Source organism: Hyla sarda, chromosome 7 (genome assembly GCF_029499605.1).
Source record: "Hyla sarda isolate aHylSar1 chromosome 7, aHylSar1.hap1, whole genome shotgun sequence".
In the NCBI taxonomy this organism is placed as follows: Eukaryota; Metazoa; Chordata; class Amphibia; order Anura; family Hylidae; genus Hyla; species Hyla sarda.
Window position 1 is genome coordinate 215,652,980 of NC_079195.1, and position 15,475 is coordinate 215,668,454.

At 44.4% G+C, this 15,475-nt stretch overlaps 1 protein-coding gene across 2 annotated transcripts in view; it reads right to left on the reverse strand.

The window, feature by feature from the left end:
- Positions 1-15,475, reverse strand: part of DNAJB4 (DnaJ heat shock protein family (Hsp40) member B4) — a 52,809-nt gene that overhangs the window by 14,211 nt on the left and 23,123 nt on the right. For both annotated transcript variants that reach the window (XM_056532616.1, XM_056532615.1), the window contains exon 2: positions 3,183-3,754. In XM_056532616.1, the coding sequence (XP_056388591.1) occupies positions 3,183-3,620 (438 nt within the window). In that variant the 5' untranslated portion in view covers positions 3,621-3,754. The remainder of the gene's footprint in view (positions 1-3,182; positions 3,755-15,475) is intronic.

Below are 15,475 nucleotides of genomic sequence, written 5' to 3' on the forward strand. Positions count from 1 at the left end.
CCAATAGTTATTAGCTTCTGAAGTTTTCTGTCTAACTGCTCAATGATGATGTCACGTCCCGGGAGCTGTGCATGATGGGAGAATATCCCCATAGGAACGTGAGTCATCAGAGAGCAGTTAGACAGAAAACAACAACTCAACTTCAGAAGCTAATAACTATTGGAAGGATTAAGATTTTTTAATAGAAGTAATTTACAAATCTGTTTAACTTTACGGAGCCAGTTTATATATATATATATATATATATATATATATATATATATATATATATATAAAAGTTTGGGCCTGGAATACCCCTTTAATGGAAGGGTTCCAATATTGCCCGCATCTGTATGGAGCAGTGGTCTTTAACCTGTGGACCTCCAGATGTTGCAAAACTTATTGCCCGCATCGGTATTGCCCGCATCTGTATGGAGCAGTGGTCTTCAACCTGTGGACCTCCAGATGTTGCAAAACTACAACTCCCAGCATGCCCGGACAGCCGTTGGCTGTCCGGGCATGCTGGGAGTTGTAGTTTTTCAACATCTGGAGCTTCGCAGGTTGAAGACCACTGGTATAGAGGTCTTATCTGCAAATATGTTTCATATATTGGGGCTTTGGCGCCTCTGCCCATCATTGCAATTGAAATAAAAAAAATATAAAAAAAGAGTAACAGATTAGGTTTACAGGAGAACTGCGGCGCAAATCTTTTAACTTTTCCTGTGCCCGGGCTGCAAAAACTTAAAAAAACCTAACTATAACTCACCTTCCTACATTCCCGTTTCTCCAGCGCTGCTTGGCTCCCTGCTTCATAGGCTTGGAACGTCACACTGCAGGCAGCGTATCGCCGGCCGCAGCAATGTCCCGCCTCGGCCAGTGATAGGCTGAGCGCACTGTCATGTACGGAGCCCGGGCCCCATCTTATCCCTGCTGTCCAGGCTCCTTACATGACAGTGCGCTCAGCCTATCACCGGCCGAGGCGGGGCATTGCTGCGGCCAGCGATACGCTGCCTGCAGTGTGATGTTCCGAGCCTAAGAAGCAGGGAGCCGAGCAGCAGCGGAGGATCGGGACGCCGAGCACAGGAAAAGTTAAAAGATTTTGCGCCGCAGTTCTCTATAGCAATTGAAAGAAAGAGAGTTCTCCAGCTCGATACAGATCAATGTGCCATCTTTATTGAACTTCAGAGCTACATGGATCACAGGTAAGACAGGATGTGACGCGTTTCGGACAGGCGCTGGCATTACTGATGAGTAAGGCCAGCACCTGGCCGAAACGCGTCACATCCTGTCTTACCTGTGATCCATGTAGCTCCGAAGTTTAATAAAGATGGCACATTGATCTGTATCGAGCTGGAGAACTCTCTTTCTTTCAATGGCTTACGATACTTGGGTGAGTCCGTGCCCCACTCCGTGCTCGACTAAGGGGGCTTGGAGTGAGCTGGTACAGCATCTCTCTCTTTGTGCAGTTCTCTATACTATAGGACTATATTACTGATCCTATCAGCAGAGACCAACAAAACAAGTCCTGTCAGCATCAATGAGCCTTATTTTACTCGTTTTTCAAGCTGACGTTAATGCATGATAAACCGTGAATGCACCCGCATCGCCTGTATGTGCACATTACACTTACTGTATTCATGTACTGAGTGGGAAAAAGAGAAGCAAATCTTTGTTGTGTGAAGTTAAAGGCCGTCCTTGTAGCAATTGCCTGGTTCATTCCCCTCTTTCTGCCTCATCTCTCTAATTCAGTGTTTTCCAACCAGGGTGCCTCCGGCTGTTGCAAAACTACAACTCCCAGCATGCCTGGACAGCCTTTAGCTGTCCAGGCATGCTGGGAGTTGTAGTTTTGCAACAGCCGAAGGCACCCTGGTTAGGAAACACTTCTTGCAAAACTTTAGTTTTTTTTTTTGGAAGCACTCAGCAGCATCTGCCCACCCACAATCTGGTAACATCACTCTGCAGCATCTGCCCATCCACAATCTGGTGACATCAATCAGCAGCACCTGCCCATCCACAATCTGGTGACATCATCCAGCAGCACCGGCCCATCCACAATCTGGTGACATCACTCTGCAGCATCTGCCCATCCACAATCTGGTGACATCACTCTGCAGCATCTGCCCATCCACAATCTGGTGACATCAATCAGCAGCACCTGCCCATCCACAATCTGGTGACATCACCGAGCAGCACCTGCCCATCCACAATCTGGTGACATCACTCTGCAGCATCTGCCCATCCACAATCTGGTGACATCAATCAGCAACATCTGCCCAGCCACAATCTGGTGACATTACTCAGCAACATCTACCCACCCAGGAGTTAGTGACATCACTCAGAAGACTCTACCCACCCATGACCTGGTGACATCATTCAGCAGCATTTCCCCTCCACTGAACTGACATCACTCAACAGCATCTGCATATCTATCCAAAGCTGGTGACATTACTCAGCAGCATCTGCCCACCTACAAGTTGGTGACATCAGTCAGCAGCATCTACCCACCCAGGAGCTGATGACATCACTCAGCGGCATGTGCCCACCCAAAAGTTGGTGACATCACTCAGCAGCATCTGCCCACCAAAGAGCTAGTGACATTACTCAGCAACATCTGCCCACCCACGAGCAGGTGGAGTTACACAGCATGCTGCTGGTGACATCACTCAGCAGCATCTGTCCATCCACTATCTGGTAGCATCACTCAGCAGCATCTGCCCATCCACAAGTTTGTGACATCACTCAGTAGCATCTACCGACTTACAAACTGGTGACATCACTGAGCAGCATCTGCCCATCCACTATCTGGTGGCATCACTCAGCAGCATCTGCCCACCCACGAGTTGGTGACATCACTCAGCAGCATCTGCCCATCCACAAGTTTATGGCATCACTCAGCAGCATCTGCCCATCCACTATCTGGTGACATCAATCAGTAGCATCTACCGACTTACAAACTGGTGACATCACTCAGCAGTATCTGCCCATCCACTATCTGGTGACATCACTCAGCAGCATCTGCCCATCCACTATCTGGTGACATCACTCAGCAGCATCTGCCCATCCACAAGCTGGTGACAAGAACTCAGTGGCATCTACTCACTCACAAACTGGTGACCCAGCAGCATTAACCAAGAGTGTTCCCAATTGTTGACAGCAAAAACTCCTAGAGAGGATGTACATGACAATTGTTAATAAGCTCCTACCTCTCGCAGACTGATCTGTAAAGGACACACAATATTTGAGCCGTCTCTCTTAAAATGCGCATGAGGCTTGTCCTTAATAACAAAAACTACATCGGCCGGAATGGTCATGGGTGCCTCATCTCCCTCCTTGGGGAATGTGATTTTGGTGCCTTCTTTCCACCCTTTCTTTATCTCGATTGTAAGGATCTTATCCTCAGTCCGTGCGGATCTTCCATCGGGATTCATCCTCTTCCTGGAGATTCTCATTCTTTTAGTGCATCCGTGGTAAATCTCCTCCAATGATACCCTTAGCTCATGAATTATAGGTGGGTCCTGCCTCCGCCGTATTTGACCAACTTGGTTCTTTTCTCTTGAAAACCCATTCATGCCAAAGCCAGGAAATGATGTGAAGGGATCATTGTCCAGCTCCATGTCCTCCTCATCTCGGCCCCCAGGCATTCTTCTTCCAAAGAAGATCTCAAACGGGTTCGCTCCACCAAAAAATGCAGCGAAAGTGGCATGGGGATCCCCATGGAAGGTGTAGTGGAAGTTTCCTCCGTGTCCATTTTGTGCACCAGGTCCTCCTTTGAGTCCTAGAATGAATAATAACACATTAGAGTCAGTTTCCAAAAGGACTTTGATACAATGTTATCTCTGCACACCTACCAAGTAATGTAAATGTTAAATATGCTCTGTGTCATTATACAAACTTTGCATAGATGAATAGTACAAGAAAATATATGAAACTTTGTAACATATTTTATTAAGACAAAAATGCCTCTTTCTCCTGTTATCAAACATTTCCCCCCACCCCTCTCCCCCATACTGCCTAAATATTCTTCTCTGAAAATCAGTTCAGCTTTGTTCTGTGTCTGCAAGACAAGCAATACAAGTCTATGTAGGGGGAGGAGGGAGCTCAAGACAAGCAATACAAGTCTATGGAGGGGGAGGAGGGAGCTCAAGACAAGCAATGCAAGTCTATGTAGGGGAGGAGGGAGCTCAAGACAAGCAATACAAGTCTATGTAGGGGGAGCTCAAGACAAGCAATACAAGTCTATGTAGAGGGAGGGAGCTCAAGACAAGCAATACAAGTCTATGGAGGGGGAGGGAGCTCAAGACAAGCAATACAAGTCAATGGAGGGGGAGGAGGGAGCTCAAGACAAGCAATACAAGTCTATAGAGGGAGGAAGGAGGAAGCTCAAGACAAGCAATACAAGTCTATAGAAGGGGGAGGAGGGAGCTCAAGACAAGCAATGCAAGTCTATGGAGGGGGAGGAGGGAGCTCCAAACAAGCAATACAAGTCTATGGAGGGGGAGGAGGGAGCTCAAGACAAGTAATACAAGTATATAGAGGGAGGAAGGAGGGAGCTCAAGACAAGCAATACAAGTCTATAGAGGGGGGAGGAGGGAGCTCAAGACAAGCAATTCAAGTCTTTTGAGGGGAAGGAGGGAGCTCAAGACAAGCAATACAAGTCTATGGAGGGGGAGGAGAGAGCTCAAGACAAGCAATACAAGTCTATGGAGGGAGAGGAGAGAGCTCAAGACAAGCAATACAAGTCTATTGAGGGGGAGGAGGGAGCTCCAAACTAGCAATACAAGTCTATGGAGGGGGAGGAGGGAGTTCAAGACAAGCAATACAGTTCTATGTAGGGGAGGAGGGAGCTCAAGACAAGTAATACAAGTCTAGCTCCATGAAAGCAATACAATTCTATGGAGGGGGAGGAGGGAGCTCAAGACAAGCAATACAAGTCTATGGAGGGGGGAGGAGGGGAGATCAAGGCAAGCAATACAAGTCTATGTAGGGGGAGGAAGGAGCTCAAGACAAGCAATACCAGTCTATCTAGGGGGAGGGAGGAGCTCCAGACAAGCAATACAAGTCTATTGAGGGGGAGGAGGGAGCTCAAGACAAGCAATACAAGTCTATGAAGAGGGAGGAGGGAGCTCAAGACAAGCAATACAAGTCTATGGAGGGGGAGGAGGGAGCTCAAGAAAAGCAATACAAGTCTATGGAGAGGAAGGAGGGAGCTCCCCCACCAGCTCCGGAAGAACTGCAAATTATAAATGAAACCTGCAGAGCAGAAATCTGCTGAAAAATTCCATATACAAGTTATATTATGGCCAGGGAGGCCTTTACAAAAAAGGTCACTTGAAATGACAGGTACACTTACTTATTTGCTTCTAGTACCACTGATCTCTGTATGAAAGTGACCACTTTTATCATTGGCCTCGACCCACTAATGAGTCTAATGAGTTCACCTGCATGAACTGTATGTCCAATGGAAGCCAAAGAGCATCACAGCCAAATGCAGTTTTGACGCTAAAGCCAAAAATGAATTAAAAAAGAGGAAAAGTCTCAGTTTTTTCTTAATAAGTATCATCTATGTTGGATGCCTTCCTGGCTTTGGTACCAAAAACTGCTTGAACAACCCAAACATGGGAACATGCATCCTTGAGGGCAAACCTTGTGTCTCCCATGTGATGTTGTGTGTACCCAATGGAAGCCAAGGAGCAGCATAGCCCCTATTAGTTAGAGACTGTAAGGATCTCAATGGTTGAACTTTTTGATTGGACATATGGTATCTTTTTGTACCACTGGCTTTCCAAAGGCTGAATCAAATCCGCCTATACCGAGGTCTTCATAGTATTGGATTGTAGTTACCACTAGAGCAGGTATAGGCAACCTTCAGCACTGTAGATGTTTTGGACTACATTTCCCATGATGTTTTGCAGCATTTTGGCTGCAAGAGCATCATGGGAGATGTAGTCCACAACATCTGCAATGTCGTAGGTTGCCTATCCCTGTACTAGACCATCATATTGAGCTACCAACGCATTACACTTAGTACTATGGGTAGCAATATTACTCTACACCGGTGTTTCCCAACCAGGGTGCCTCCAGGTGTTGCAAAACTACAACTCCCAGCATGCCCGGACAGCCTTTGGCTGTCCGGGCATGCTGGGAGTTGTTGTTTTGCTACCTCTGGAGGCACCCTGGTCGGGAAACACTGCTCTACACAGCACTAAAAGATCAAACATCTGCCAGGGAAAAATATGTCATAGCTGCAAGAATGCTACTTGCACAATGAATGCTCTTTTGCCTCCCACGCAAAGTAGAGTTGCTGTTTTTTAATTTAATTTTTTTTTACATTTTTTTCCTTCTACAGGCCTTGAAAAGTGTTCACCATGCTAATGCACGTAAATGTGTCTGCAATAAAATAACATTGTCGTGAAATATACAGTGGTCCCTCAAGTTACAATATTAATTGGTTCCAGGATGACCATTGTATGTTGAAACCATTGTATGTTGAGACCATAACTCTATGGAAACCTGGTAATTGGTTCTGAAGCCACCAAAATTTTGCAACAGCTGGAGGCACCCTGGTTGGGAAACAATGGTTTATGTAGAGGACAGGAGCTTCTTCAGGGTCTTATACAGTACACACAGTGTCCCAAATGGAGCCGCCCTTACTTGGTGTCCAAAGGAGCAGCTAACCCTGGCACAGGTAAGGAGTAGTACAGAACTTGTATTTCCTCCCTGTACCGTAGGGGGCGCTACCATACAGCCAGTCAGTGCATGCACTTCAGTAATACAGGTGATTTACCAGTAAAATGCTCATTCTGATTGGTCAGTTCCTCCAGTTGTGACACGTTTCACAGATCTGGACTGTCTGTAGCATTGTATGTTGAGTCTGGTTTCAAGTTACAATGGTCCAGAAAAAAACATTGTATGTTGAAACTATTGTATGTTGAGGTCATTTGTAAGTTGAGGGATCACTGTATTGAGAATAGTAATGGTGTAATAAATAAGTAGTAATGTAAATAAATGACACGCTTGCACCTAGACAGCAAAACTACTGTGATATCCAATAATGCAGTGACCATCACCAAGCACCGGCTCCAATATATTCTAGGTTTACTCTAAGCAGATGGATCATTGTCTGGACGACAAGACAGCCGAGACCAGTCATTATTTGGGAGGTGTCCAGAATGGGAGCAAATTCCAACTTTTTATATGACTTTTAAGGCCGTGGACCATGTAAATACGGCTCATTGACAATGCCAAAGAAACTGGAGACAAAATGAAACATGTGGCTCTGGCCCTGGCATTTCCTAGAATAAACACTGAGTGGGTGGCGCTGACGGAAAGACCACATTCCATGGGCTTACTGTGAGTGTACTTGGCTTTATACATAACAACTCACATACATACATAGATGAACACCAGGGGACCAAGGGGGTACGATGTGCATATACATATACACTGATCCCTCAACTTACAATGGCCTCAACATACAATAGTTTCAACATACAATGTTTGTTTCTGGACCATTGTAACTTGAAACCAGACTCAACATACAATGTACAGACAGTCCAGCTCTGCGAGACGTGTCACAACTGGAGGAACTGACCAATCAGAATGGGCATTTTACTGGTAAATCACCTGTATTACTGAAGTGCATGCACTGACTGGCATCTGGTAGCGCCCCCTACAGTACAGGGAGGAAATACAAGTTCTGTACTACTCCTTACCTGTGCCAGGGTTAGCTGCTCCTTTGGACACCAAGTAAGGGCGGCTCCATTTGGGACACTGTGTACTGTATATAGGACCCTGAAGAAGCTCCTGTCCTCTACATAAACCATTGTTTCCCAACCAGGGTGCTTCCAGCTGTTGCAAAACTACAACTTCCAGCATGCCCCGACAGCCGTTGGCTGTCCGGGCATGCTGGGAGTTGTAGTTTTGCAACAGCTGGAGGCACCCTGGTTGGGAAACACTGACAGTGAAAACAGCTCCCAGCAGCTCTGTCTTACTTTTCTATGTAAGGACTTTCTTTATCTCTATTAGTTATCTACTTTTTTTTTTTTTTTTTTTTTTAATCCTCACTTTTTCCTATTTTTTTATGACATTTTGTGGCTTGAGAACCAATTACCAGGTTTCCATAGAGTTCTGGTCTCAACATACAATGGTTTCAACATACAATGGTCATCCTGGAACCAATTAATATTGTAACTTGAGGGACCACTCTACTGCATGTATAAGACATTACATCAACCTCCAATGGCCCAATGCAAAGTTTGTACCAGGATCCCCAAATTATCATGTGCCAGTTATAGCACTGGTGGTGTCCTACTATGTTCTAAAACAGTAGTTAGCAGTAGCAGCAGCAGCAGTATACAGATAGAGCTGGAGGGAAGGTGTATAACTACTATATATCCTGATCCCATAGAGATAGCAGCAGCAGTATACAGATAGAGCTGGAGGGGGAGGGGTATAACTACAATATATCCTGATCCCATAGAGATAGCAGCAGCAGTATACAGATAGAGCTGGAGGGAAGGTGTATAACTACTATATATCCTGATATCATAGAGATAGCAGCAGCAGTATACAGATAGAGCTGGAGGGAAGGTATATAACTGCTATATATCCTGATCTCATAGAGATAGCAGCAGCAGTATACAGATAGAGCTGGAGGGAAGGTGTATAACTACTATATATCCTGATCCCATAGAGATAGCAGCAGTATACAGATAGAGCTGGAGCGAAGGTGTATAACTACTATATATCCTGATCCCATAGAGATAGCAGCAGCAGTATACAGATAGAGGTGGAGGGAATGTGTATAACCGCTATATATCCTGATCTCATAGAGATAGCAGCAGTATACAGATAGAGCTGGAGGGAAGGTGTATAACTACTATATATCCTTATCCCATAGAGATAGCAGCAGCAGTATACAGAAAGAGCTGGAGCGAAGGTGTATAACTACTATATATCCTGATCCCATAGAGATAGCAGCAGCAGTATACAGATAGAGCTGGAGCGAAGGTGTATAACCGCTATATATCCTGATCTCATAGAGATAGCAGCAGCAGTATACAGATAGAGCTGAAGGAGAAGTGTATAACTACTATATATATCTTGAGCCCATAGATATAGCAGCAGGATATAGATAGAGCTGGAGGGAAGGTGTATAACTACTATATATCCTGATCCCATAGAGATAGCAGCAGTATACAGATAGAGCTGGAGCGAAGGTGTATAACCGCTATATATCCTGATCCCATAGAGATAGCAGCAGCAGTATACAGATAGAGGTGGAGGGAATGTGTATAACCGCTATATATCCTGATCTCATAGAGATAGCAGCAGCAGTATACAGATAGAGCTGAAGGAGAAGTGTATAACTACTATATATATCTTGAGCCCATAGATATAGCAGCAGGATATAGATAGAGCTGGAGGGAGGAGCATAACTACTATATATCCTGATCCCATAGAGATAGCGGATTGAGCTAGTAGGAGGGGATCGGGTAGGTGATCATGTCATGCGGAAAGTCAGAAATCAGAACTGACATCCTGCTCGGACACAATAAGCACTGGAAGGTTTGAAGAGTCAGACTGGTGATGACATGACCCAGTTACTGTAATGAAACTCATAGATGCCACTGTGCTGGAGTAAAACAACTTGGGTTCTAGGACTAGTGGTGGTGAGTGTGCATGATATGGGCAAAAAAAAATGAAGTGCTTTTTTATGGATATGTAGGTAAGCTAGGAGCAAACAGTCATGTTTAAAGCCAGAGTTTAAAGCAAATTACCATTAAAGGGGTACTCCGCTGCTCAATGTTTGGTACAAACTGTTTCGAACGCTGGAGCCTGCGTTCGAAACTGCCAATCAACATAAGGCCACCCCCATGCCTGTCGCATCAGCTAAAACAGGTAAGCACAAGACATACACAAGAACCTCTACATTATTCTCTAATAACAGACTATGCTGCACTGTTAAATATGTGTGTGTGTATGTATATATATATATATATATATATATATATATATCAATTTATAAATTTCCTGAGTGCTTCTTTAATGCCAATATATACAAATCCATGCAAGGAAGATTTAGCTACTTGACTGGTTGCCATAAGCCGCTGCTCTACTTTTCTTCACCAGATTTAGTAAATCTTCCCCAATTACATAAATTATTTAGTTATCTTCTGTCATTTTAGAGCAGTGTTTCCCAACCAGTGCTCCTCCAGCTGTTGCAAAACTACAACTCTAAGCATGCCCGGACAGCCGCTGGCTGTCCGGGCATGCTTGGAGTTGTAGTTTTGAAACAGCTGGAGGCACGCTGGTTGGGAAACACTGTTTTAGAGTAAGAGCTGCATGAAAGTTTTACTATTTTGCATAAATAATAAGCAGAATAAGCTTGAATATATTGAGGGTCTGCCCAAAAAAATGGGGGGGGGGGGGCTGGAAAGGTAGTTGTCAAGGAGATCACCGCTTCTAATGACAGCTGCATAATTCCTGATTCGCCACAATAAAAGGTTGCTATGGATATATAAAAAATTCAGCGTTTCGTTTGCTGCATATCAAATGGGTCTTAGAACCTAATAATTCTCCTAATAGATTTGTGCTATGGATGGTTCAAGGTGATATCGCCTATCTGATGTGCGGTAAAGAGGCACTCCAGGTTTGGCATTGTCTTTTTTTTTCCCCAGATCTCACACACTCACCATCACTAGTCCTACAACACCATCTGTTTTATTCCAGCACAGCCGCAACCATGAGTTGTACTGTAACTGGGTCGTGTAATCACCAGTCTGACTCGTTTAGGCCGCCCGCCCTGTGGGCTGGCATCGGCTGGCCCGTGCTTCGCTGCCCACTGCGGAAAGTAGTACGGGCCGGCCGATGCCTGCCCCACTCCTGGCTGTTTCTACTGCGAATTGCACAATTATGGTAAATATCACTTTTTTTTTTTTTTTTTGTATAATTTTGGGAAAATCATGACAAAAACTTAAAAAAAAAAAAACATAGCAAGAAATACAATGTGTGAACACAGCCTCAGGATCCCATATAGATAGCAGCAGTATACAGATAGAGTAGGAGGGGAGGTGTATAACTATTATACATCCTGATCCCATAGAGATAGCAGCAGTATACAGATAGAGTTGGAGGGGAGGTGTATAACTACTATATATCCTGATCCCATAGAGATAGCAGCAGTAAACAGATAGAGCTGGTGGGGAGGTGTATAACTACTATATATCCTGATCCCATAGAGATAGCAGCAGTATACAGATAGAGTTGGAGGGGAGGTGTATAACTGGTATACATCCTGATCCCATAGCGATAGCAGCAGTATACAGATAGAGTTTGAGGGGAGGTGTATAACTACTATACATCCTGATCCCATAGAGATAGCAGCAGCAGTATACAGATAGAGCTGGAGTGGAGATGCTAAACTACTATATATCCTGATCCCACTGAGATGGCAGCAGCAGTATACAGATAGAGCTGGAGTGGAGATGCTAAACTACTATATATCCTGATCCCATTAAGATAGCAGATGGAGCTGGGAGAGGTGAGGAGGGATCTGAGAGCTAGTAGGAGGGGATCTTGTAGGTTTGGAGAGTCAGACTAGTGATCATATGACCAAGTTACAGAAATGAAACATACAAATGCAGCCAGGGCCGCATCATTGGTGCTCATGGAGCGCCGGCTCCGGGCCCCGTGTCCGCAGGGGGCCCTAGTCACATTCAGAACATCCCTGTGTCCCGAAAAACCTTTTCAGGACACAAGGATGTTACCTCTCTGCGGCCCCGCGTTAACTTTAAAAACGCAGGAGCCGCCGGGAAGTAGCGTCACTGACATCCCTGCGTGCGCCCATAGGAGAAGAGCAGAGCGGAGCAGTGAGGAGGATGCGCGGTATGGTAAGTATCCAGCACCAGCACGTCATCTTCAGTGTTCCAACCTCCGGTCATGGGACCTACTGCTATTGCTCATAGGCCATAGCAGTAGATCGTGCCCCCGGAGCGGTGGTCGGAACACTGAAGTGGGGCAATAAACAGGCATACAGTCTCCAACCATACACTGTATATTGCTGAAGGCTGTATGTCTGTGGGGGAACTGTACTGCACCTAATGGTGGGGAACTATACTGCACCTAATGTGGGGAAACTATACTGCACATAATGTGGGGGAACTATACTGCACATAATGTGGGGGAACTATATACTGCACCTAACGTGGGGGAACTATATACTGCACCTAATGTGGGGAACTATACTGCACCTAATGTGGAGAACTATACTGCACATAATGTGGGGGAACTATATTGCACGTAATGTGGGGGAACTATACTGCACCTAATGTGGGGAACTATGCTGCACCTAAAGTGGGGAACAATACTGAACCTAATGTGGGGAACAATACTGCACCTAATGTGGGTAACTATACTACACCTAATGTGGGGGAACTATACTGCACATAATGTGGGGAACTATACTGCACCTAATTTGAAGAACTATACTGCACATAATGTGGGGAACTATACTGAACCTAATGTGGAGAACTATACTGCACCTAATTTGAAGAACTATACTGCACATAATGTGGGGGACTATATTGCACCAAATGTGGGGGAACTATACTGCACCTAATATGGGGGGAACTATACTGCACCAAATGTGGGGAACTATACTGCATCTAATGTGGGGGATCTGTACTGCATCTAATGTGGGGGAACTGTACTGCACCTAATGTAGGGGAACTGTACTGCACCTAATGTGGGGAACTATACTGCACCTAATGTGGGGGAACTCTACTGCACCTAATGTGGGGGACTATACTGCACCTAATGTGGGGGAACTGTCCTGCACCTAATGTGGGGGAACTATACTGCACCTAATGTGGGGGAACTGTACTGTACCTAATGTGGGGAACTGTACTGCACCTAATGTGGGGTAACTACACTGCCAACCTAATGTGGGGGAACTATACTGCATCTAATGTAGGGGAACTGTACTGCACCTAATTTAGGGGAACTGTACTGCACCTAATGTGGGGGAACTGTACTGCACCTAATGTGGGGAACTGTACTGCACCTAATGTGGGGGAACTACAACCTAATGCGGGGGTAACTACACTGCCAACCTAATGTGGGGGAACTACAACCTAATGCTGGGGTAACTACACTGCCAACCTAATGTGGGGGAACCATACTGCACCTAATGTGGGGGAACTGTCGGGGGAGGCCATCATAATGAAGTGCTCCGACTTCCAGGCAGCCTTAATCTGGCCCTGGATGCAGCTGTGCTGGAATAAAACAAAGAGCACAATAGGACTAGTGATCAAGCCAAAGGTCTCCAGATGTTGGCTGTCCGGGCATTCTGGGAGTTGTAATTTTGCAACATCTGAAGTTCCACAGTTTGGAGACCACCGGTATAACCACTGCTACTCCGTGTTATACTCCACCTCTGCTTCTAAGTTAAAGGGGTACTCAAGTGGAAAACATTTTTTTTTTTTCCATATAAACTGGCTCCAGAAAGTTATACAGATTTGTAAATTAACTCTATTAAAACCTCTTAACCCTTCCAGTACTTTTCAGCTGCTGTATGCTTCAGAGGAAGTTGTGTAGTTCTTTCCAGTCTGACCACAGTGCTCTCTGCTGACACCTCTTGCTATATCAGCAACTGTCTGAAGCACTAGAGGTTTGCTATGGGGATTTTTTCCTACTCTGGACAGTTCCTGGCACAGACAGAGGTGTCAGCAGAGAGCACTTTGGTCAGACAGAAAAGAACTACAAAACTTCCTGTGGAGCATACAGCAGCTGATAAGTACTGGAAGGATTAAGTTTTTTTAATAGAAGTAATTTACAAATCTGTGTAACTTTTTGGAGCCAGTTGATATGGAAAAAAAATTGTTTTCCACCGGAGTACCCCTTTAAGAGCTGCTACAAGAATTAACCAGCCGAACGGCGTAATGGCTCCTCTGAGAGCTGACGGTGCGGCTCTATGAGCAAGATGTATACAGAGGAACGCTGAAAATCTGCAAGCTGTTCCCAAAGCGCGGCCCCTTTGGCAGGAACCAGTGACTGTACCTCCTTCAAAGCTTATTTTGGATATTTCTCAGACACGTTGGCTCTGATTCCGCTGTTTGCATTTAGGTTTAAAGAGTCACCCCTGGAATGTCATGACATCATGTAACATACTTGGTTCTCCCCGGGCCGGGAGCCAGAGATAGGGCAGATCATGTATGTGTCTTATAGGAGCCATGACATCATTGCATCTCTTTGTTCACTGGAAATAGTATAACAGTGACATCATTTCACCCCCCATTTTCATGTTTTCCAATGTTTAGTAACCTTTTTTGGTAGTTTTTGGAAATAGAGATTCGCTCACCCTCTCTTGTATAATTTTTGCGTGCAATGCTAAATACAGTGCCATATAGTAGGTATTGCTTTGGCTTTATGGCCCCTTATAGGTGACATAATAATAATAATAATAATAATAATAAATATTATAATAATAAATAAATATTAATAATAATAGTAATTATTATTATTATTTTAAAAATATAACAATTATAAATAAGAATATTAATAATAATAATAACAATAATAATAAATATTATCATAAACAAATATAAATAATAATAGTAATTATTATTATTATTAATTATATATAATAATAATAAATTATAAATAATAATAAAAGCATAATAATAATATGTTGTTGTTATTATTATTATTATCATTATTATTTTCTTTATAGCCCCCTTGGCTACAATTGACATATGAATGCATGCACAATCAAACTGAACATGTCTTTATTGGAAGCAATATATGGTGGCTAAACAAATATCCCGTTGACATCTACTGAAGATGTTGAATTTCAATACCCAATTCTTTCATTCTTAAGAGCAGTGGTTCCCAAACAGCGTGCCTCCAGCTGTTGCAAAACTACAACTCCCAGCATGCCCGGACAGCCAACGGCTGTCCGAGCATGCTGGGAGTAGTAGTTTTGCAACAGCTGGAGGAACACTGGCTTGAAAAACACTGCTCAAGAGAGGACAAGTGCATGCACGGTCAAACCGAGCATGCATTTGCAGGAATGATTTTGCCAACAACTGTTGGATGTTCGGGCATGCTGGGAGTTGTAGTTTTGCAACATTTGGAAACAAACTGGTTGCAAAACACTGCTCAAGAGAGAACATGTGCACGCACAATCAAACCGAGCTTACTTTTATAGGAACAATTTTGCCTACAACTATTGGCTGTTGGCTGTCTGGGCGTGCTGGGCGTGCTGCAGTATTGAAACAGCTGGAGGCACCCTTGTTGGAAAACACTGCTCATGAGAGAACATGTGCATGCACGATCAAAGTGAGCATGCATTTGTAGGAACAATTTTGCCAACAACTATTGAAGGTGTTCAATTTCAATGCCCGATTCTTTTATTCTCAAGAGATAAACTGCTGCCAGAAATGTCTGGTGACAGCTTGTTCTCCTGAGAACACACGCACGCATGACTGAATCGAGC